This window comes from Macrosteles quadrilineatus, unplaced genomic scaffold (genome assembly GCF_028750875.1).
Source record: "Macrosteles quadrilineatus isolate MER2022 unplaced genomic scaffold, UCM_ALF_1.0 Scaffold_7__1_contigs__length_78375512, whole genome shotgun sequence".
Lineage (NCBI taxonomy): Eukaryota > Metazoa > Arthropoda > Insecta > Hemiptera > Cicadellidae > Macrosteles > Macrosteles quadrilineatus.
In genome coordinates, this window is record NW_026542600.1 from 61257913 (window position 1) to 61283789 (window position 25877).

The 25877-nt window shown below is 33.3% G+C and overlaps 1 protein-coding gene and 1 long non-coding RNA gene across 2 annotated transcripts; both read right to left on the minus strand.

Annotated features, from left to right (window-relative positions):
* Positions 1 to 942: 942 nt before the first annotated feature.
* Positions 943 to 6856, minus strand: LOC128999162 (uncharacterized). Its single transcript, XR_008491241.1, has 3 exons — positions 6750 to 6856; positions 3417 to 3572; positions 943 to 1096 (listed from the first exon to the last, which is right to left on the minus strand). It is a non-coding gene; the product is annotated as an uncharacterized LOC128999162 (long non-coding RNA).
* Positions 6857 to 8070: 1214 nt separating this feature from the next.
* LOC128998283 (uncharacterized) lies at positions 8071 to 22695 on the minus strand. The gene is made up of 4 exons (XM_054424353.1): positions 22305 to 22695; positions 20946 to 21164; positions 17835 to 18089; positions 8071 to 10439 (listed from the first exon to the last, which is right to left on the minus strand). The coding sequence occupies exons 1-4, from the start codon at positions 22533 to 22535 to the stop codon at positions 10281 to 10283; spliced, it is 864 nt and encodes a 287-aa protein (XP_054280328.1). The 5' UTR covers positions 22536 to 22695; the 3' UTR covers positions 8071 to 10280.
* Between the last annotated feature and the right edge of the window lie 3182 nt (positions 22696 to 25877).

Sequence of the window (25877 nt, forward strand, 5' to 3'; positions counted from 1 at the left end):
CGAAAGAGTAGGAAAAGAAACAACATACAAAGTACAGGATGCAGGATGTAATTGTCAAATGGATAGAAAATCTAAAAGAAGAAGTGCCATCAGTTCAATAACGACATACAAAACTTTACTGCTTGGAAGAAACAATAAAATACCCAAATTCACTTAACATTAAATCAAGTCTCTGGAATGTTGATTGGCAAATAAAAACTAGATATTGAGCTTACAATAAAGGGTGGAGTTTTTGATTATGTAAATTTGTCATTGAATAACTAAGATAGGTGCCTGCCACAAACCGCCATGGAATTAGTAGCGCTAGAAATATTTATATTTGTTAAAAATTTAAAAAAAAATTTAATTTTTGTTTGTTAAATTTTTGTGAATCAATTGGACCTCGCCGACAAGTTTTGCAAACTTGGCAGGACCAAGATTTTGTATCATCACAAATAAATATATTTGAATTTGAATTTGAATAACCCGCATACACAAAGACAATGATTTTAGTACTGACTATACTTTTTTTATCAAATGAGATTTACCTTTTGATCTAGTTCAACAATGAAATAACAATATAATAATATGAGCTTTTATTAAAGGAAACCTTCCCTAATACAGTCTACATCATTCATGTGTAAGTGAATTCCACATGAATTTTAGACCGCTAGTTTACATTAGATACCATCTCTAATGGGCCGTCGTTCAAAATATGTGGCTGTTGATAAATATATTATTTTTCATGAGATTTGACTTAAGTATACTGTTAAATTAACAAAATTAAATAGACTCATTTCTGAAATGGTGTGAATTATAGTGGTCCCTAATAAAGCATAATATGCTATTAAAATACATTTACTCTTATAAACCTAAAGTAAGTAAAGTAAACACAATTGCAGTTTATTCCTGAAAGAAGGAGGATGAAAGAGGGCAGTTGATTGGTCACATTACTATTATGTAGGAATGGTTTTTTATTGGCATTAGGTCATAATATACATGTGTTAAATTCAACCATGTCTTGCTGTATAGTTGACTATAAAACGTACATTTTTTGGCTACACTGATGTCTTGACGTTCGAGTTCTAGCAGACAGCAAACTTTGATACTTGATAATCTGGAACACAATGAAACTCATGTGAAATGTTTTATTTGATTTTCATTGAGCTGATTCGGCTCTAAATTTCATTATTAAATGGTACAATTTTACTACAGTCGAATTAGAGAGAGAAACAACTAAATTTGTGAGGTATAAAATTCTAACTGGGTTAAAAACGTACCGTGATTACCCATTTACAGCCACAAAATAATCTACACCTAAGTCTATGTGTCAGCCATAGTGATACCTAAGCTCAAAGACGATCAAGTATAAACACACACTCACACTATGTATTTATTTATGATTCAACTCCAACAATCATCAAATCAACCCGGCAAGATTACATCTCTCTTTGACAGGATCAACACTATTTTACATAACATCGATTTTATATTTTATTATGTTTAACATCGATGCCGACATAACACCAAAACTGGTATCATTGACGGACAACAGCCATGATAACTGGAGCAACACATGAATTTTCGATCAGCTGTTGCCTTGCCAGTACATTAATTCGCGTCAACGTGAGACCTAGTTGTAATCATAACAACCAAAAGACAGGATTATTCAATCCCGCTACCAATGAGTTAACTTAGGTTTAGAGCTAACTATGCATCCTGTACATGACGATCACCAATAAATTATTTCAAAGGATGGATATCACAGCTAGTTAATAAAATTTGTCATGATTTTCATTTAACTCATGAACCACTACTTCGTTTTGAAATTAAATATCTAAATTTTGCCAATTTATCTATATTCTAGTGCCAGTTACACTGCCTGCCAGTGAGTGCCTAGCGGTGGCCGTAGATTTAGTTTGATCTAAACTAAACCATTTGAAATTACAACCGTTCCGTTTACCTAGTAAATCCTTATGTTAAATTATTCTTGTTAATTTGTCATTTTAATATATGCCAAGATTTGTTATCAGAACGTCTAAACCCTGTTACTGCGGGTGATAGCAGTAAGTCTTGGAAGCATTCTGATTTGAACAACTATGAAGAAGAATAGTAACCGGAATTCATTCCATCGGTATTACAATAGATTCTTTGTTTATAAATCCTAATCAGACCCAAAAAACTCTTTAGGAATTTTGTATTGATTTTACCGGTAAATTATCGCACTTAAATTTGTATCATAGTCTAACGCGATAACATTAAGACGAGTAGTTTTATCAAATTGGCTAGGGTAGAATGTTTGTCAGACCTACAGAGTCATTCTAAAAGTTAAGCAATTTTTTCAAAATACTTAAAACTAGATAGATGAGGATGATATACGTGAGCGTCTACAGGATTTCCTGAGCGCTTCTAGAGCTCTCAACCTCTGATATAAATTACAAAAATTAAAAAGTTAAAACCATGGAAAGGCTCTCTTTTTCACCCTTAAATTTGATTGACTCCTTCATCTGAACACTCCGGAGAAGAAATTTGAGCATGGCTGGTTGTAGCCATCCCCACCCTGGAATTTTGGTCACAAATGTATGATTAAAACTTTAATTTACCATAGAAAGGTCTTACACAATCCGTTCAAATTCATGTATATATATATAAATATATATATAGACAATTAAGTCTTAGGACGACTTTATAGCTTTAAAACAAAGGCGATGCCACAACCAAATTTGGCATATCATTACTAAGCAACTTTTTTGTGTATACATGGTGATCAGATGTCACAAGTAAAGTTGAAAATCTTAAAGGTTAGCATATAGGTTGATATGTACATCAAATTAAAGGTCTTGATGTCGTTGACCTAAAAACAATGCCGCAAACTGGATCTCAAATGGACAACCGAGTCAAAAATGGCAGCCGTTCAAATATTTCTTGAATCTACCATTTTGAATCTTTATACCATTGAAACACCTTTAATTTGATGTGCATATCAACATATGCTTACATTTATAATTTTCTCCTGTTTTCTAGCAGGCGCTACCCTGAAGAGGTAGCGTATAATAGCATTGCAAATTCAATGAATTTTTGAACAGCTATAATTTTTTACTCGATTGTCTACACCAAAAATAGGTTGTGATATCTCTTTTCGTTTTAATGTAAAACGTCGGAAGACTTAATTGTAACCCTGTATATATATAAATGTGTGTGTGTGTGTGCCCATTAGCACGATAAATCGAGCAAAGATGATCCAATTTCGATTAAATTTGGTACAAATGCGTGTAAACCTACGTTTATTCCAACAAGTTTGTGAACAAGCATGATCGGGCCATGGGAATGGGGGGGATTTATGGGGTAAAAATTTTTAAATTTTGTAGACTCCATATCCATTCTTAAAATTATACTTAAGTGAGTGTACTAAATTGAAAACCAACAAATACATTTACCTCCTTGATTGCAGCGGTTCCAGTCACTTAGCATACAGACATTGCTGAAGGTACGAACACCTCTCTTAGCACTGAGACCACAAACGGGACGCCACTCCAGGTCACACTTGCCTGGACAAGGCTGTGACTGCTGTGCCTCCCCAAACAGCAGCAGACCTGATACATATCTTATTCAATGCTGAATATTATCCAGTCTTCCAGGGCTAATGTAGCATAGTAACGTGCTTTAAGAATGAATAAAGATTTATTTTGATTTGATGATAGAGCCAGCCCTGTTGTCCAGTTTGTACTATCCATCAACTAATGCATTACCTAAATAACAACTTTTTACAGATCCGTGGTTTGCTTGTACTCTGTAACTATGCTCCTTGCCACTTACTGACATCATTTGCGAACATAATGACATTTTAAGAATGAATTTTTACCAGAGTTAGTTTACAAGACAGCTGATTAGATTTCTCCACATTTTGGGAAATCTGCTGTAGGTAGATTTAATCGATTATTACAGGTAAAGCTTGAATACAAGGGTTTCCGTAAATTAACCATCAAGACCCTGGCGCAGACAAGTAAAGCTAGTTTAAATCTGAGACCAACCTAACGTTCCTCACTTTATCAACTACACTATTCTAACAGATTTCCACTCATATGGAACATTTGTCTTAGAATAGTATCAGTATCTAAAAATACTGTGACAGAAAATTGACACCCCATTCAAGTATAAATCGTGTTTGGTGTCGTGGTTAGGTAGGTGTCTGGAGGGAGAGGATCAGTTTTACATTACAGTTGCTTTACACAGTTATTTGATTGATTACAGTAGATGGTTGACGTATGTGTATGCGGAAAAGAGTTTCTACATAAAAACTGTGCCTAAATGGCTTGGGGAGTTCACAGAAGACATAAGACATAAGACATAAGACATGTTTATTTCCAGTAGACATATTACAAATGTATTGGAAGAGTCAAACATTTTTCATGCAGAGCAGTTGTCAAATTAAGAAGTAAGTTACAAAGTGTACTTTGAAGTCTACGAAAAAAGAAAATTGCATTTTAAGTTATTTAATTGGTCTTAAACTAATATCACAGAGTTTATCACTATTGAGAAGTAAAAACAACCATTTGAAAGTTAGCAAAACATTACAAAATTAGACAGGTTGTAGGCATTAGGTGAAGGCATAATAGTTAACACAATGACAAACTAAAAACACAACTTTGACGAAGGAAGGTCTAAAAACTCTTTGAATTCGTCAAAAGGATTAACAGCTATAGCCATTGGAACACTTTAAAAGAATTATATGGGAGAGAGAACATAAATGTAGGTATCTTATTAATACATTGCATGCCCACTATTTCATAACTTTTCTTAGATTTCTCCAGTCTAACATAGGGAATGTCAAGTTTATTTCTGAATCGAGTATTGTGCTGGTGGACATCTTTACGGCAGTTAAAAGCATTTAAATTCTTAAAACTAGTTAACAATAAATTTAAAATATACAAGTTAACAACAGTGAGAATTTTAAAATCAATAAAAATTGGTTTATGGTGTTCAACAACATCTACTTTGGCTATTATTCTTAGAATCTTTTTCTGAATTACAAGAACCTTTTTTACATGTGGGCTATTTCCCCAAAAAAATATTCCATAGCTTACTGCTGATTGGAAGAGGCCATAGTCATAGTAAACATTTAACAGACAATCTATTGGGATTACACAACTTAATTTCCTAAAGAGGCACTTTAATCGACTCAGCCTAGTACAAAGTTGGTTTATATGAGGCTCCCAAGACAATTTTTGATCCAATGTAACACCAAGAAATTTTACATGACTGTTAGACACTTTAGTATCTGGAATTTCCCTATGACTAAAAATTAGGTCCAAGGTTTTGTCCTTATTTAAAAGAAAGCTGTTAATACAGCGCGGCAGTGGGTTATCATCAGTTTCCATTGAGACAGTGATTGAATTTGAGGAAACTTTCTTGCTAATCAGCATGTTTCAGACTTTCAGGTCTGACCCTAGTCTTTGATAGTCTTATACATCTCCTATTAAAAGTGTCACTTTGCTTCCTGGTTTACAAATAACTATCAAGTATCAACATAGTTTACTTTGTTCAATAAGATGAACTTATCAGGAGATAGATCAGAAAATCAAAATATAAATATGAGTTTTGGAATAGAAAATTAACCACCAATTAATTTCCAGCCACATTGAAGCTAACGGAATATTTGTTATATTATTTAACAATAGTTTTGATCTCGCTATTTAATAGTATATTTTTACACAAGTTTATGTTTAAATTTCAAGAACTAGTTCAAGCTGTTAAACTCAGGTATTTCTGCATGGTTAGCTTTACCCCAGCAGGGAAGTCATGTATTTTAAAACTATGTACGCAACATAACCCGCTTTTCTTGTCCTAACATGCAGCTTTGTCAGAAAAATATTGTCTTGTACATAATCTTAACAGTGTAAATCATGAGATATTATTTTTACTTAATTAACAACTGATTAAAGGATATACCTTACACCTAGCTTGAAAACTATTCTTACATCAAATATACACAATAACACAATAAATAACAACATATTTTATAATAAAAATTAATTAAATGTTTTATCAATTGATAAAACAGTATAAAATCCAGTACCGTACTGTAAAGTATCTTTTACTGTCCCATATTTTTGTCCATTTCTGTGTCCTCATTACTGTTTTGACCTCTCAATTTTTCTTATTATGATACAACTTAAGTGCCTTTGCCTTTAGAAAAAGTGCTAAAATCTCCCGATATTTTGGGAATTTAATTTTGAGTCCAAGTTTCAGAGCATAAATTCCAAATGGGGATCGTTGGAAAGTTATGTTATATCAGAAAAACAGCAACACATTTTCATTCACATTAATACAGTGAACAATAACTTAATTTTGAATGCAACCTTTTGCAAAATCAACAACTTAGTAAGAGAACAAAACGTTCATGGTAAAAAAGATAACTATATGAATATTTAGAAATTATCAAGCCGAGTAACAATAACCACTACTACACTACACAAAAACAATCTTGTCATTGTACGTACCCTTATAACTCATTTCAGACAAACCTTCATTCTGAGCATGTACATTATGATGTGAACAAATAAACTTATGTGAGTTTAAAATATGAACATTTTTTACAATAAAAATTACCAAGAACTTTTTGTTGGAAAAGATATTTTGGTGATTTTGAATATTTCCTATCTCCATTACAATTGTGCAGCTACTATATTAACATTTGATTATGTTTGATACAAAGACAAACCAGATGTGGAACAACAGTACTTACACTTAAATATTTAGAATCTACTTACAAGCAAAAAAGATAACTGCTAGCAGCCTCATTTCACCGAGGAAGCTTTATATTTCAGCCGAGACTAAACTGTTAAGAACAGGTGTCAGGTGGGGTTATATATCTGAACTGATTGTAATTGGCAAGGAAATTGTATATTTGAGGAAATTATAGCTTAGGTCTGACTAGTTCAGCCGGCCTTCAAAATGTTGGCTTGATATGCCAATGTGTTAATTTGATCTTACCTTCATCGAAGTTGAATATTTTAGATAACTCAGTTGAATTTTTTTCACCCAAGGTCAATTCACATGCAGTTGATGAAATTTGCTATCCATACAGATACTAAGTATGGTCACGTAATCTTAAAACTTATTCACTACTGTATTGCTTTTCTGCCCAGGTATTTTGTTTTTCTGGCAAATGTTTAAAAGAGCTCTGGGCATAACTTTGTTTTCAGAAACTGTTAAAAATGCAAAAACAAATTTTTGTATGGAAAATAGTTGTTCAAGTGTATCTTGAACAACTATCTTCCATACAAAAATTTGTTTGGGGAATAGTATTTTTTAAGAATGCTTAATACTGAGTTTAATATATTACTACCTAAACAATTGAAAATATTAATTAATATTAACTATGGACATCATTCTATTTACTCTTCTCTCTTTGGTATATTTAGTTTTTTTTTTTCTTCTTGGTCCTAAAGAATATACATACTGTATAATAAACCAATCTCAATTGTATTGTGTTTCCTGGAACGTTTTAGAAGTTCATGTATCATATTGTGTATATTTTAGATTACTTTGTCTCAATCCCGAACCTCATTGGTCCGTACTATTGGTTTTATATTTTATTGGGCATTATAATTTCCTTCATTGCACAAAAATGTTGAGTGTGTAATGTAATTTTGTAACAATAAGTAAGGTATGTTAACTAATTGTTCATATTAATCAAAACAAAGTAACTATAAAGTTCCTCTAATCTGTAGCTCATATTGGACAGCTCAGTTAGCAGCCTATTATTATCAAGTCAGCTCTCAAGGTTCCAAGATTGAGTTTTTTCCTTCTCTGAATAATATTGTCAAGTCTTCTCTCAACATTTTACATCCACCAACACATACTTGCAATTTCTAGTTTTTAGAGTGTTTTATTTTCAATAGTCTACTAAGGCAAAGCCAAGTAACAGAAGTCTTTAATAACCTAAAATATTGTTACAATAAATAAATAGGCAACACAAATGTTATACTGGAAATTTCACTTTATTTTGACTCAAGGAATCACTGGGTAAATTATGTCCCACCCTTGTTTGAACAAATGTATTATATTATTCATGTAAAAATGGTGCAACCGTAACAAATAAATAAATAATTACTTATAAAATGTATGTTAGTTTGCCTATTACAAAAACTTATCACATGTGAATAATAAAAAGTTATGCATTCTGTATTTAGGAGAGTAGATAAACATACTGTATATATTTTTAATTTTTGGTCATCCAGAAATACAGTAAATATCACAAACAACCACTTTAAAATCATAAATATCCACTTTTTAGCATCAGGGTATTTTTACCGAGGGTTTTTTTAATGTTTTAATGCAACATATATTACAAACTACCCTCTAAACAACAAATTACCATATTTTTTACTAGTTTTGACATGACAAATCCAATTGATACTTTTTTAAATAACCACTTTTTGGGTATTTACCCAGGCCTCGGGTGAATACTCATTTATAAATACCCTACCCATTGGGTATTTACCTGGCCCACATCACTAACCCCATGGCATCACTTCAATGGCAGACAGGAAACTGACTTGAATGATACTAAAAATGTTTATACAGGTTGGGTGTATATGGGGTTAAGAGACAGGATTGCAAACTAAATTGTCTATACCACTCAAAAACACAGGTTATTTAAGGTCTATTTTGAGTATTTAATAACAAAAAACTAACACTTAAAAAATTTATAATTAAATTGTACATAAAAACTTAATAAATCTTCTGTGAAATATGTATGTAAGTATACTTTTTCCTACTGTCGCCCGACAAAGTGGGCTTCCTTGCTCGGATTAAAAAGTAGGGGAGGGTGGGCCACAGTGGAACAACTATATTTTTTTGTATTTGGCTAGTCTGCCAACTGTTGCACTCTGTGAGTGAACTCCAAAACTATTTATCTACCCATAGTGCATTGGTGCTGACATCTCTATGATTAAACTGGTGACATAATAAAGATGTTATTACTGGTTCCTGCTGAGACAGGATAAAAAAACGACTGCGAAGTCAATTTTTAAGTTCAAAGTGAATTTTGAATGTTTACTATAAACTAATTACTAGCAGAACCTTTGAAACAGTTAGTTTTTACATGGACACCATCTGAGGTTAATAAAAAAGATTTTTTGTACTGTATTTCTTTGATGTATTTTTTGTGGCCCTTTATTGGGCCACAGTGGAACACCTACATAAGTTTTGTATAAGAAGATGGTTAAACAGCTGTTTCCCGGACTAAATTCATGCATGATAAGACCGATAGATAAAAATTTAGTGTGGTGAAAACTATCTGGACATATTAAGATTCTGTATTTATGTTCTTGTGGATGTTTTAAGTATTATTCTCGGAGCAAAGCCCAATCATAAAGTTAGTAAATTGTATAAAACAATAGGCAGGGCCTCTAATAAATAGCCTCGAGCCCAGAGGCGCAAAAGTTAGCGAGAACAATTCCCTCGCAAGGAGGGGGGTGGAAGGGGCAAATATCTCTCAGGCCCATAGCGTGTCACATGCAAATTGGGGGCCTGACAATCGGCTACACAAAATAATACTAAATGAAATAATACTAAATACAATAATACTAATACTAAATACAAGGTTTAAAAAGCTTAAAAATAAAATTGCACTTAAATTTATTATTGCAAACAAACCCTTTAAAAATTTACAAAACAGGTAAATAAATAGTGTTTAACATTTAAAAAAACTAATGTCAACTCGTAAAATACTAGTTGAATGTAAAATGCAGTAGAACCCCTCATGGTTTCGCTGGACCTCATAAAATTCTATAATCGTTTTCTAAGAACAGTCATGTTCACTGGAAAAATGATATGTAAAGTATTAAAAAGTTAAAATATAAAATTAAAAAGGAACTTGTCAGGTACTTATGTTGAGAATTCTATGAATGGAAGACAAATTGAAACTAGCCAGACAGTTCCAAGGGGGTTCACTGTGCATTAATGAAAAATTACCACACACAACTAACATGATACCTAATTCATGTCAGAATTGCACCATAATAGAGTGACCCATTGAACAAAACCATACGGTACAAAATCGTTAATATATAATTAACGGCTTATTTATTTTTTACGGTAATAGATTCAGTCTGCTTGCTACAGTCAGACTATTGAGGAACTGCTATAACTTCAAAACAGTAACTAGATTTAAAACATGCCTTATAACTATAAGGTATCACAACTGGTATTAGGTATCACATAAGGTATTACAACTGTTAGGTATCATTAGTAGACTTGAGCAATTTTTTGGTTGCATTATTCATTTCCTCCTCCTATGATGTTGGATTCGGGTTTTCATTTGGTTTTGTGTACACAATCTTGACGTTTATAGAGAAGAATTCACCATCCTTCATCAAGTGGTCTTCTGGTGGTATGACGAAGACTTTTCCATTCTCGAATGCCTTTTCTTTTCCATGAGAGTTTGAACCCACCTAAAAAATAATATTCATAGGTACATTTTAGAATCTATGAATACCTTATGAACCTATGGTTGTTTTTCGTTGGTTTTTAAATCTATATTTCTGTAAAATTTCTTTGTTCTTTATTATTGGAAGAACAAAAAACTGCTCAGCCCTATAGGGATACAGTTTGCGAGTAATGCAGGATTGCAAGATGAGTTAACAATCTGAATATTCCTTCTTGAGATGTTCCACTTATCAATCAATTGCTTTGATTACTTAGCGAGAGGCTTGTACAGTTGAAATGTTTCTTATGATTGTTGCCAAAACATTAGTTAAGCCAAAACGTCTGTCTGCAACTGTCACGAGGAAGTTAATTTTTTTTCTAGATTTCTTATAGAATAGTATTATGTACAACACTGTATAAATACTGCTGACATATAGAATAAATAAAGACTTACGTCACTCAAGACGTATATAAGTATACAGGGTGAGTTTCTACTGACCGTGTTAACTTCGCCAGTGGGTTCTACTCACTAAAAGGAACAAAAAAGTTCCTATAAACCCATGTCCGATTTCCGACCGTTTGGCTGTTTTGGGGGATTTTGTGTTTTTCTTATTTTATTAGACTTTGCTCCACAATTTATGTAATAAAAACTTAACCAATTACTTTAGAGAGTTATAGATGAAATCATTGGAAAGAACATTAAATTTGCTATAAATCAAAGGTTTAATTCAACAATTATACCATTACATAGTCCACGTTATAACCAAAATAAAGTAAAAATGTCATTAAATTAATTAATTACGATAATTTTCATGGGCCTCCTTTGATACATAAACCTGCATTTATGCAATGTTGAAATGCATAAAAAACTTGACATTTTAATAATCTTTCAAATGATATGCTATTCAATACTATTATTGATATAAACCAGTGAGAAATTACTAATAAACTACAATAAAACACGGTTTACAGATTTTGTTTTTGCACAGTTTTACTGTTAATAATAATTACTGTATACTCCATGATGTATTTTATTGAACTATCTGATAAAATTTGTACATTATTTTAACTTTTAAATATTTATTAAAATTATCTGAATTAATAAAATGTATAAACTCAAGGTTTTTCACATTTTCAAAGATGTGTTTGATTCTTAAATGCTGTGTAATTAGTTTTACCTTGTGCTTGATTAAGTCAGCTTTTATTGATTTGTCATCTATAGCTAGATAACTCAGCTGCTTGAACATACCTTGTTGAGTAATTTGCTGTTTTAACTTTATATTTCCAAGTCAATTAAGAGTTTTTCAACATTTTATTAAAATATGGAGCCTTTTACCAATCAAGATTATGATGAATACAGTAATTATTATTAACAGTAAAACTGTGCAAAAACAAAATCTGTAAACCGTGTTTTATTGTAGTTTATTAGTAATTTCTCACTGGTTTATATCAATAATAGTATTGAATAGCATATCATTTGAAAGATTATTAAAATGCCAAGTTTTTATGCATTTCAACATTGCATAAATGCAGGTTTATGTATCAAAGGAGGCCCATGAAAATTATCGTAATTAATTAATTTAATGACATTTTTACTTTATTTTGGTTATAACGTGGACTATGTAATGGTATAATTGTTGAATGAAACCTTTGATTTATAGCAAATTTAATGTTCTTTCCAATGATTTTAACTATAACTCTCTAAAGTAATTGGTTAAGTTTTTATTACATAAATTGTGGAACAAAGTCTAATAAAATAAGAAAAACACAAAATCCCCCAAAACAGCCAAACGGTCGAAAATCGGACATGGGTTTATAAGAACTTTTTTGTTCCTTTTAGTGAGTAGAACCCACTGGCGAAGTTAACACGGTCAGTAGAAACTCACCCTGTATATATATTTAAGAAAGACCTCTCATTGGGGGACAATCCCTCACAAATACAATATAGAAATTATATGCTAATTGCAAATGCCGTACTAAACGTAACAATCACCATGAAAATTTAGATGAGGGGAATACGAGAGAAATGTTATGCTCGTTCTCAACTGAAACAATCGCCACGAATATCTCGTTAAAAACCCCTCGCTAAGCAAAAATACAATCGAAACATCTGTAGAGGTTCACACAATCAAACATTTTGATTGTAACATCGTTGATATTTTTTCAAACAGCACCATCACCTCTACAAGCATTGTTTGTAATAATTTTACCATCAATAAATTGTGCTGTTTTTGGGCCTTTCTTATCTGACTGCTAAGCTATACAGGGTGATCAACTCAAGGAGGCCACCATGGGGATTTTGGAAACGGTAAGAATTAGAGAAAACTTTAAATGGGGGACATTCCTTATTTTTTAGTGGCAGTTGAAAATTTGATTTTATTTTTTCGAAATTCAGCCGCCATTTTCCAAAATGGCGGCCAACTTTGAAATTTCTTATGGAACACCCTATATTTTATCATGTTTTCGGATAGAACAGGCAATTTAAAAACTTTTTTATTCTTGACATTTTTTCGATAAACCCACTCGTTTAGCAGTTACAGCCTATGGAAAAATGACTTCCGGTGTACATTTTACATCATGTAGCTCCTAAAAAAGTAGGTTTATAGCGAAAATGCGAAGAGTAAATAAGTCAAATAAGTCTTAAAATTGCATCCATATTCCAAAATGACAATAAAATACACAGTTTTCCTCTTTTCAAGCTTGCCGCCATTTTGGAAAATGGCCGCCATTTTTGAAATAATAGAATTAATATTTTTAACGAACTTTATGGTCTTTTTTGAATGTGGATGCAATTTTAAGACTTATTTGACTTATTTACTTTTCAAATTTTCGCTATAAACCTACTATTTTAGGAGCTACATGATGTAAAATGTACACCGGAAGTCATTTTTCCATAGGCTGTAACTCCTAAACGAGTGGGTTTATCGAAAAAATGTCAAGAATAAAAAAGTTTTTAAATTGCCTGTTCTATCCGAAAACATGATAAAATATAGGGTGTTCCATAAGAAATTTCAAAGTTGGCCACCATTTTGGAAAATGGCGGCTGAATTTCGAAAAAATAAAATCAAATTTTCAACTGCCACTAAAAATAAAGGAATGTCCCCCATTTAAAGTTTTCTCTAATTCTTACCGTTTCCAAAATCCCCATGGTGGCCTCCTTGAGTTGATCACCCTGTATAATTCAATTGCACAGGTGATTGGTTCATATAAATACTGACCATCGACAGTAGATTTTTAGCTTTTTGAAATGGCTGACTTGTGCTGAGCTATTTCAGTGTAATCATAATAGGATTGCATTTTTGTCGGCCCATAGAGTGCGAATGAGATTTGTGAATTGAGATTTGTGCACATGGTCAAAATTGTAATATTTAGATGTTTGTAAAAAGACGTTAACTTTAAAGTATGTATTTCAGAATTAATTACGCGTTGGTTACAATTCTGTACTACTAACTTTTACTAGGCATAGCATGATTACGCACACTAGGGCGCTTGATGTAGTGAAGTAGCAGTGAATGCATCGAGGCAGTATAACATTTATTTAGAAAAAAAGTTGGCATTATTGGTAGCTTCTGGGTTTCCGTTGGACACTTCCCAGGGTGTCCACCAGGCCAACCAGAAAAAAAATCATGAGTAATTCCAGGTAGTTCAGGTCGTACTTTTCATACTAAACTTTCCAACGCGTTTTTGCACCAACTCCCGCAATGCTGTTTTAGCGCTAACATAGTTCGCTATTTTAGTTATCGGAAAAAGCATTCTCAGTTTAAGAAACAAAATTTATGATTACTGTAATACTGCCTGAAACAAGTATATAATTTTTATATATTACTGATTAAATAATTAGATAATTAAAACTAATCCTTAAACCTGCAATTTATCAATAACTTCTTAAAAATTTAACGAATCTCAGTACTGACACTTAAAAATAGATTCTTAATACCAATGATTTTAATTTTACCAAATTTTCTGTAAAGCTGATGGGTTTTCCTAGACGCAGAAGCGCAGTACGGAGAGGGGAATACGGAGAGCGGACTCCTCTTGTCTTAGGTAATTTAATGTTTCTGTTTTTCTAGAAGCGGAGCGGAACGACATGTTAATCGCTTTTCCGCTCTCCGCGTTCCTCTCTCCGCACCTAGGAAAACCCAGCTAAAGGATTACTACACCAACCCCTGTCTTTATGTACTTTCATATAACATGAAATTTTGGAGTTATGGGTTGTTTTTCAAGTGGCCTACAGAAATAATTAAATTTAAGTTTTAAACTCTTCTAAACACATTAAATAAACACCACGTTAAAGGTATAAATGAAGATATTACAAAAAATACAGCATCCTCGTATCCCACGATCACGGAAACATCATTGTCGTCTCCCGCTGTCCAGGAAACGCTATTATCATCATGGGCGATCTCAGCAAAATCATTAAAAAGTCCCGCGGTCGTTTTGAGTTTGGATATCATAATCGTCTTCCGCGGTCACAGAAATATCATTGTCGTCTCCCGCTGTCACGAAAACGTCATAGTTGTCTCCCGTGGTCACGGAAACATCTTCGTCGTCGCCCACCGTCCCAAAAACGCCCCGGCCGTTTGGAGTTTGGACATCATCGTCTCCCGCGGTCAGGGCTGGATAGAGGGTGGGGCAGGGGGCACCAGAGCTCTGGGGCCTGGGGCTCTGAAAGGCGGCTGGACACTTAATCAGGAAAATATGGAGCCCGGGAACGCTCAGTCCAGGGGCCCGTGACAGTTTTTGCCGAAAATATCAGTGGTGTAGAAGAGCCGCTCTGCTTCATCCAAAGAACTAATATCACTTGTATTTTTCTGCAACAATGTTGCGCTACACAACAGGTAGGCCTATGGTTTAAATAAATGTCTATCCTTTTACTAAAATCCATTGGCTGTCTGGCTATCATAAGGTTGATCACAGAAATGAGCAGGAAACCATCTTGATGAATAAAGATGATTTGTATTGTATTGTATTGTATAACCACTAGTGTACATGTTGCTCGAAATCGAGCAATTGCAAAGAAGTAAAGTAGTTTCAGTATTTAAAGACAAATAACTTATTAATAAACGAATAAAAGTCATAATTTCCGATGAGCTTAAAAGACTCAACTCATAGATTACGTACCTAATAGTTAGGCCTACATATAATCAACATTTCTTGTAAATATTTTTTATTATTTTTCAAAAGCTGATCTGGTTTTTTAGTGTATTCTACAAATCTTTCCCACTTATAGCCACATTAGGTTGTCCATGTTGATCTTCGTCAATGATAATGTAGTCTGCATAGTACTACCCGTTGTCGCCAGTACGTTTACAATTTTCAGTCATTTTTTATAGCGATAACATTTTGTTTACATTACTTAATAACTGCCTGATTTTTTGCATAACCTCTCTGCCACAATTTTATTTGATTCAATTGGTATTAATTTGGCTAGTTACTATTATAAAGTAAGTTATATTTACCTGGAAAAAAAATGCAGAATTGACAGGCCTAATGTTGTTCAGATGGTTTTTTGTATCCCTTAAATGTGAATAATGGAAATCCTTCAGTGAAAATTTTATTAAGGTTTCTTCCGTAGTCAAATTATTTTAAAATCACTTGACTTTTATGACAACATATATTTAATGTCCTTGCCGTAGGGGAGAGTGGGGCACATTTGAACACTTTTTAAACTTTAATTTTTTAATTGGTGAATTTATGTGTTTTCAATAAAAACATTATTACATTTAGTCGTAACATAATGTTTGCTTTAATTCAGTTACTTTTTAAACCCTTCAAGTTAACATGTTAATGTGCAATATCTGTTTTCACAAAGGTATGCAAATTGTTCAAAAGTACCCCACTGGTGGGTACAACAAGTGAACAAGAAGTGGGGTACAATAAACACACTAATTAAGTAAAATGAAAATTTTTATTTTACAGACATTGTTATGCATGTGAGTTGATAAAAACAGTTCTTATTTCTATTGGAACTAATTCTTCATTTAATGTTTTAGATTCACATTATTTGTAGCTAAATGTTGCAAAGTTAATAGCAAAATTAAATTCACTCACTGCACGTATAGTTCTCACACTCATTGTTGGTTGAGGAAGCTTATAGTCTTAAATTATTATTATTCATTACTGTCTTGTATAGAAAACAAATATAATTAGTTGGGGTACATTTGAACAACATGCTTACCAGATGAAAACATGGTGTTCAAATGTACCCCTCAGACTCTGTTCAAATCTACCCCACTAGGCACCATTTTGCAAAAAGTTAAATTATGTTTTCTTGAATTGTAACTTATTAATGTGAAATGCATAATTGTATCTAAATATGTATAAGCCATAAGGTAAATGGATCAAACTTATCTGTAACGTGGTTTTTCTATGGAAAATTTACAAATCCCTACTGCTAAAAAAGTTTTCTTGTGGCGCTCTAAAACATCTTTTCCCTACAACAAACTAAGAAGTGATCAGTAATGGAGGATGAATGCAACGTGTTGTCCTATTTGAGGGCTACATTTTACAGCTGGTCCAATGGCCTGTGAGTATAACAATGACGGCAAATTTAAACCGTTCAAATGTGCCCCACTCTCCCCTACCAGTTTAATTCAGCCTTAGAGCGTTTTCCTTTGCCAATCATCATAAAGTTAAGTCCGTGTTTCCTACAAACACTTCGGCTAATATCCTTGTTCATTGTTTGTGGGGATTTCCATATTGTAGGTGTTCTTCATTATATAGGATGATAACGATAGTAAATGGATTTTTTTTTAAATCTCTATTTCTTCTACTTGGTAGTGTTCCATGACTTTCCTACGTTTCCATGGTTAAAAAATCGGTTTTTTCAATGATTGCTCAAGAAATACAGTAGCCTACCCTGTCAATTGATTTTTCATTTTTCTTTTTTTTTTTTGTAAAATATCAAATTGCCCAGGCTTTCTCGATTTTTTACATTGTAATATGTACGAATGTAAATTAAAGTAGTAAATATTTAATTTCAACAAAATCAGTAAATGTACCCAATGTGTTTCGTTGAATATAAAAATAAATAACAGCAATTAAATTATACAGCTGATCAAAATGTAAACAATTATGTTCTTTATAAGGATAACATGGGAACTTTCACAGCCACTGGGGCAGAGCCCAAGAGACTTTTTAAAAAATGTATGGCCAGTTTGCAAATCTACGTGACACGCTTTTTCCAATGAGACGTCAATGGATAAAATCGGTTAAGAAATGGCGGAGGAGTTCAACCGACAAACTTTGTGTTCTCGTATTAATTATATAGATTGTCAAAAGGATCTCAATATGGTTCATCAAGGCTCTTGGATCTGAGAAGGACGAGGTCCTAAGAATGAGTACACAACTAGTATAATTACACTGAAAATATTGTCAGGGCTGAAAAGTTTGAGAAATTCTAACTTCCATTTTTAACTTACCTTGCTACTGAAAATCAAATTTTTGGTCTTGTCGAGTTCTTTGGTAAACACCAATTCACATTGGAAAAGAGAGCATTGTTTTAGTGGGGCTGGTACAGAGATCCAACAGTTAATGTATTGATCCGGCAACGTTTCAAGGTTGAGGAAGAACAATCCCAAGTTTGTTACACTAAAAGCTCGATGATATTTTGTCTGGTGTTTTCTGTAGCAGAAGTTCTCAAACTTGTGTGTGAATGTAGTAGTTGTGTTCTTGAACTAAATGAACAAAATAAAATTCTATTAGTACTAGTTCTGAGCTGTTATAATAGCTAAGCCTAATAAGTACCGTAGTAGTAATTCATTTAATGAACACAGAAAAAGCCAGTGGCGTAACAGAAGGGCCCGCAGGGCCTGCAATGCGGGGGGGCCCGCGATCTGGTGAGCAGGGAGGCCCGTGAGACGAGTGGGGCCGAAAAATTTGAGTTCATTCATATTTAAATGTATTATCAATCATTCAATAATTATGTATTGAACAAGTCATAACATTGATGTTATTAATAATTAATTAATTAATTAATTAATTAATTAATTAATTAATTAATAATAACGAACTAGGGTAACACATTTAACATGTTATAACGTGGGTCTTTGATTATTATGCAGACTTACTTTCGTCACCGAGAAATCTTTTATTTCTCAGTGATTTCGTACACTGCTTAAGTGTCGTCTGCAAACATTTTGTTACTTTGAAGCCTGGAGTCATGAATGTTGGCTGGGGCTTTTAATATTGTATTATTTTACATTTTAGTTTTGTCCTAATATTGATTGTATTTTGTTAAATACAATATACTGCTACTCTACTGACTGTGTTTGTTAGGCGATATCTTATTTTACCTCACAATTAACCAATACTAAAGACATTTGTTGTAAGGTAAACGCTTGAAATCCATACAAAGATAAAATTTTAAAAATGCAATAGGCTATATTTTAGCCTGTGATAAAAGTACGTCAATCTATTAAATTAACCAGCTTTTAGTGTATGAGTTAATTATAACCAAAGATTAAACTAACCTAATAAATTAATACTTTAATACTGTACTTTGAAATGGCGACCATACCGATGTAGGTATTTTAAGCCAAGAATTAATGGAGATGATTGTAGGATGAGTGGTGCAACCTTTTAGTTTTGAAAGGGACTAAGGCCGACATATTCCTTAAGACACAGCTGTTAATTAATAGCCAATACAGCCAAAGGCAACTAAGGGGCCTAAGGGGGTTAGGGGAATTCGAACCACATCTTTGCCTTGTAATTAACGAATTAGTCTAATTATCAGAGTAATAAAAATGGATAACATGTGTGATAAATTAAATGTAAAATTGTTAATCGCCTTGATATAAACATTCTGATACACGGATGGAAAATAAGGTTTTTTTATTTGATTTCAAAACTATTTACGAACACTGATATTGATATACCGGTAATGATGTAGTGATGTAACATTTTCATCAAACCACAACTGAAATACTTAACACACCCTTTTATGGAACTAAACCCATAATTTAATATTTTAAATTAATATTTAATATTTTAATTTAATATTTTTTTATAATTTAGTTACCGGTACCACTCTTTTTATGATTTATCTGTTTCATCATTTTATCAGTGGTCCAAAAATAACTCTGGGGGGAGAGGGAGGGCGTGTGATTATGTTGTATCGGTGGTCTAAAAATAACTCATGAGACGGGGGCCCAAAAAATAAGTTTGCAGGGGGGCCCGTGAATATTTGTTACGCCACTGGAAAAAGCTTTCTAGTTTCGAAATCTAAAAACTTGGATTGGGACAGTGACGTCATCCTGTAATCCAGCTACTTCACGAATTGTGAATATTTATATGCATGCACTGTGGATGCGATACTCCCTGGTGTGGATTAACGTCCGCACTCTAGTGAGTACTACAACTGCCCGCAGTGCTACCCTGATAATTAGACCAATTTGTTAATTGCAAGGCAAAAATGTGGTTCAAATTCCACTATAAACTGTAGGTTCCTTAGTTGCCATTGGCTGTAGGGGCTATAAATTAACAGCTGTGTCTAAGGAACATGTCGGCCTTAGTCACTGACAAGACTACAAGATCACGCCACTCGTCCTAAACTCATCCTTCACTCATATGTGGGTTAAAATACGTCCCTCGTGGAGTCCCCATCTTGAATAATTGATATAGAATCCAAACTTTAGTCCAAAATACTATGGTCTAAGCCTATCTTAAGTTAATACATAGATAAATCACCAAAAGTACCACACATTATGTGAGCAATATTAGTATACTAGAATAATAGGCCAATACATGGTTGTTCGGTCTTCACCTTTGGTGTGATTTTTCTATTGTGTCACATATTTGGAGACGCTGTAAATTTAAAATAAGAAATCTCTCGACCTTCACACTGCCAAGGCTGGACACGGACTGACCTGCTGTACCAAGGCCACACTAAAAAAACCGGCCGTAATGCTGGTCAAGCATGACGTCACGATAGAAGACGGCAATGACGTAGGTATTTATATATTTATTTTCCAAGGAAAGATTAAAACAAGCAGCTGATCACAAACGGCAAACATTACGTCATTGCCGTCTTCTATCGTGACGACATGCTTGACGAGTATTACGACCCTGCTATTTTAGTGTGGCCTTGGCTGTACACTTATAACTGTTGTATAATTGCACCACACTACCCCTGCTACCGCCTATACAGTTAACACATGGAGGTTACTTTCCAAATGGCGATCGATAAGCATAACATCTCGATAAGGAACATTTTGATTGGTTACACATGTCGCAATCGCGCATCACTAATACAGAGCTGTACAGGTGCACAAAACCTTATAGCACAAAACCTTAGGAGCTTTAAGGTTTATGATGGCCATCTGTTTTGAGAAAAAAAGTCGACTGTACCACCCACAATTATTATTTTTGCTTTGGCAGGAACAAACAACTTTACAAAAAAATAATTATAAACCTGTATGATACAATATATATGATGCAATATAATAGTTAAATGCCATTGATCATGTAACTTAAATGGTAACGATTCCTTTCAAGCTCCCAGGGCAGTATGATTTACTGCAACGTTTTCTTACCGTGTCAAATAGGTGTGGATGTACTTTCTTAATGTGTGCAAACAAAAGTGTGACAGCCATTTCACTTCTGTTACAACATGATTCTAACAAACACTTGTACATTCCTGTGGGGTTTGGCAGTCGTTTGAGTTGATTCACTTCTTCACTGACTGCCTTTTTATTTAAGTAGACGTTGATTTGTTCATTCAAATTATTTATCACATCTCCATCTCCACTACCCTAAAATAACAGAATTAATAATAGTAAACATAAAGAAAATGTGTTTAATGTTAATATTAACACTGAGAGATGTTTTATTTATAACTAGGTAGGGTATTTATGATCTGTTATAAGATCAGTATATAGGCCCTACCAACCTACTACATCTGCGAGCAGGATGGTTTGTTTCAAAGGCTGTTTGATTTTCAAACAAAGCACATAGGGCCTATACATTTCTTATAGATTTTTACAGAATAAGATTTGGCCAATAGGCTACACGAAATAAGACTTTACCGTCGCATAACTTAGTTAACCCTGATTTTTAATTGTATGGTAGTTTAAGGCCAGGCATTTGTGTTGGCTACAGAAGAAAAGTGTGTAAAAATTATTTGGTTTTGTGTCTAGTTGATTAATTATTTTCCCTAAATGATTTAGAGTATTAGGCCTAAGTGCATGTCACAGCATGCCAGTCAAAATCGTATTGGATCGCTCCCTCGTAAAAATGTCAATTCTCTCCTCACTGGGTACCAACATATTGCCTCTAGATAGGGCCTGCAGACTTTTCTCAGGAGCCTTCTGTATACTAGAAGCGAGCACTACAGTTACTGAGCTACCCAGAGCTTAGCAAATAGCAATAGGGAGTCTAACTGGCATATCAAATACCCAACCCTGGTCAGCTTGGATTGGAGGGTATTTTGTAAACTTAGGCATGAGGAGGGTTTAGTGAGGGTAACTTAAGTCAATGTTTTTGAACCGTCAATGTTTTTCTATCGATGTTCGATGTTTTTTTACATAGATGGTAGGTTACCAATGTTTTTGTGTTACATCGATGTTTTTGTCAAACATTGATGTTTTTGGACAAGTAACTTATTGAGATATCGATGTTTTCCATTAGGCCTAATGTAGAGTACAAAAGGCAGATGATATACACAAAAAAAATATCATAAAACATTGATGTTTTAGTCCCATAAACATTGATTTTTTCGCAACGATGTTTTCGGTACATCGATGGGTTACCATCGATGGTGAACATTGACCTACCGATACTCATCCCTAGTATTTTGGCTCTTAAAATCTGAGAAAAACCTGAAAATCGTTGGGCTAAGAGCTTTTACAGAGTAAGTAACTTAATCTGCAAAATTAAAGTAGCCTAATTCTTACTTTTAATAGGATTGAGAACTTGTTTGACAGTGATTCTGCTAGATAATTTCGACAGCTAGTTATCGATGCCTTGCATGTTGGACATGTTTGAAGTCTCAATCTACACCTTTCACACATGTGATGCCCAACTTTACACATAAAAATAATTGATGGTGGAATTTCAAAGCAAACTGGGCATTGTAAGACGCTTTCTATATCCAGATCAACTAAAATGTCATTCGGAGAACTCATCTTGCAGGATCTTTATCTTTGCCTCAAGTAGAAACAACGTCTTCCTATCCTTACCCGGCAGAAACAAAATCCAATAATAAATAACTAATAAAAAAACAAAACAAGTAAACGGGAACGGGAACCCTAGCAAACGATAGGTTAATTCCTGAAAATTTGGCACTTAAGACACTGTTTGTTTGGTTTTTGGTTAGTCCAGCTCCCGTACCGTAGGGTCGTCGGCGTAGTTTATTTAGGTACATCAGCTGTGAGCTGAGCCCTTAAGGAAGAGAAGAAGCACCAACAAGACAATAATAATCAATGTTGCCACCCTGGACCCATGGAAATTCGCCCTCTGGATAGGAAAAATCCACATTTTATCCTCAGTTAAAGCAAAAATTCTAATAATAATCCTCCAAGTCATAAAAATCAAAATAAAGCCACAAATTTTCCTCTATTCAACCGCCAAATTCTACTTAAACCCCTTAACTGCCACTTATCTCCAATTCATACCTATCTATGTTATATTAGTGCGAGGGTAAAAATTCTCTCTACTCTAACACGTTTATCCACTCCATATCAAATGTATAGTAGCCTATCTTTTTCCTACTTGTAGATAAAACACTGTTAACATTTTTCACTTCGTTTACGTCACTGTTACATATTATTATCATTGTTTTTTAGTCTTGTCTGTCAAATATATTTATATTTTTGCTTGTTATTGTTATTATATTGAAATATTTATCAATTCCCTAGTGGAAGAGATCAATATATATCAATACAAAAATTGTGTATTGATACTTATTGATACGTATGTGTATTTGGGCCAATACACATTAATACATATCAATACAAATAAAATAGGATCCGAGTCATTAGCTTATTTGAAAATAATTTTTAGCTTGTTAAAAACCCATTTTTAATTTGTTTCAAAACATTAAATAATATCAACTATGCACTAAAAGTAAAATAAAAATTAAAAAGTAAAAAAATTCTTAGCAAAAAGTTTAGTGGGTTCCCGTGAACCGGGGACTCCAGCATGGAAGCCGGTTGTCTTAGCCATTACACGACGGACGCTTCATGTTGGATTGAGTAATGATAGCCATATTGAATGCGAGAAGCTGTGTTAGGCCTCATAATTAACTTGAAAAAGATTTTCAATGGCATTTGTGTCATTTCAAGCATGTACCTACACTCTACAGTATATGCTTTAACATGTTTAAAAACTGTTTTATTACCAGTTAAAACTGTTTTCTTGCTACTTGGGTGATATGAATAGTGTCAATATACAATTTCCCAGACAGCACACTTTCTCCTCAGGACATCCCACGGATATTGCGACAGGATATGCAAGATATCCCATAGTGGTCCTATGGTCAACTTGGGATATCACAGGATATCCACAGGAATGCCTAATGTCCCCGCCCGGGGATGTCCTACGGATAAGCTCACACGCATATCCGTGGGACATCCGAGGTCATCCCAGGGTAGTCCTCAGGACATTCTCAGGACATATGGGACTACTATGGGATGTCCCTGGGATAAAGTGTGGTCTGGGCCTGAACATAAAAAACACAAAATAATATAGATTTAGTATGAAAAGCTTAATTATAAGTTTAGTAAATTGATTAAATAGTTAATAAACACAAATTTTGAAGAAAAAAACGAGAAAAAAGTTTTTGGCCCAGACGGGTTTCGAACCTGGTACCTTCGCCTTGTGAGCCTCTTACCTTACTTCCTGAGCTATCTGCGCTTGTTGATTATGGGTGTTTTCAAGTGGTTAAAGAGTAGCCGACAGTTGCAATGGTCGCAATACTTAAAATATTTTTGATACTACAATATAGGCTATATATGATTCTGTTAATCTGTTTAGGCCTCAAGTAGTTGAATTGTTTTTCTGGTAGTTGGAGAGGATACTGGTATTTGAATATAGATTATTTAATCACCATTAGATTAGCACTGTAATAATTGATTGTTATATGATTAAAATTAGTTTTTTGTTGTTTTATTAATTTAAAGTTAGAATTAAATTCACATTCCACACAACTATGATAGAACTCTAGTTTTCCTGAACTCAGTGGTAGTAATATGTCAGTAAAGTAAAGTCAACCCTTGCTAGCCATAGTATTAACAAGACATATTTTCAATCTGGGAAACCTTAAACTTTTAAAATAAATTATAAAACCTCAACATCTTAATGCGTGGGAATCTTATTTTTAGAAAAAAAAAACAGACCAAAATTATTTGTTAAATAATGAAGACGGCCCAATTATAAATTCGGAATTACTGAAAATAATTACATCAAGAACAACACTGTAACATATCCAAAATTCAAAAGATTAATTTTTCTAATATTATTTTTTATTTTTCCAATATCCTTTAAGTCATCTGTTTTAACTTTGTTTAAAATTAATTTATTGAGTAAATATTTACTTTTTGTACTAGTGTAAACACAGCCTGAAGATGGAAACCAAGTTTCTGAAAGCACTAGTGAAAAAATCAAATTATTATATATTGGCCTTGTTGAACATTTAAATTTAGATATACTGTACATTTCATCAGTGGTAGTATTTTTTTTCTTCAGTTTGTTACCGGGACATTACAGGATATCCAGTGGATTTTGTACATGTCCCGGGATGTCATGGGACATTCTGGGATATCCTATGGCATTCGTACATATCCCGGGACTTTACAGGATATCCTGAGGTTAACTTACAAATCCCGGGACATTACGGTATATTGTAGGATATCCTGTGGATTTCGTACTCGTCCCGGGATTTTGCGGGATATCCTGAGGATAGCGCACATATCCCAAGACATTCTCAGGACATATGGGACTACTATGGGATGTCCCTGGGATAAAGTGTGCTGTCTGGGTTATTTTTATTGATTTCTAGAAATAAGGAATTCAATAATGAATTTGTGAGGCATTTTTATCCCTAACGATAACCCAATAAGCAAAAAAATTGTTTAAAGTTGTCGAAAGCTGTATTACAATAATTGTTGTATAACAATTTTAAAACATTTTGATATAAACTTCATATTACAACAATTTTGATATAAGATTGAAACAATTTTAAAATTGTTTAACAATAAGTTTTTTGGAGTTGAAAAAAATAAGTTTCAATACGAGCTGTAACTGTTTTACAACAATTTTAAAATTGTTTTACAACCACTTTTTTGAAGTTTAAGAAAATCAGTTTTAATACAAGTTGTAAACTGTTTTCAACAATTGTAATGTTTAGCAATCAGTTTTTGGCAGTTTAAAAAATAATTTTTAATACAAGTTGTAACTGTTTTACAACAATTTTAATGTTTAGCAATCTTACAACAATTTTAAAATTATATATTTTTAAATTACCTATA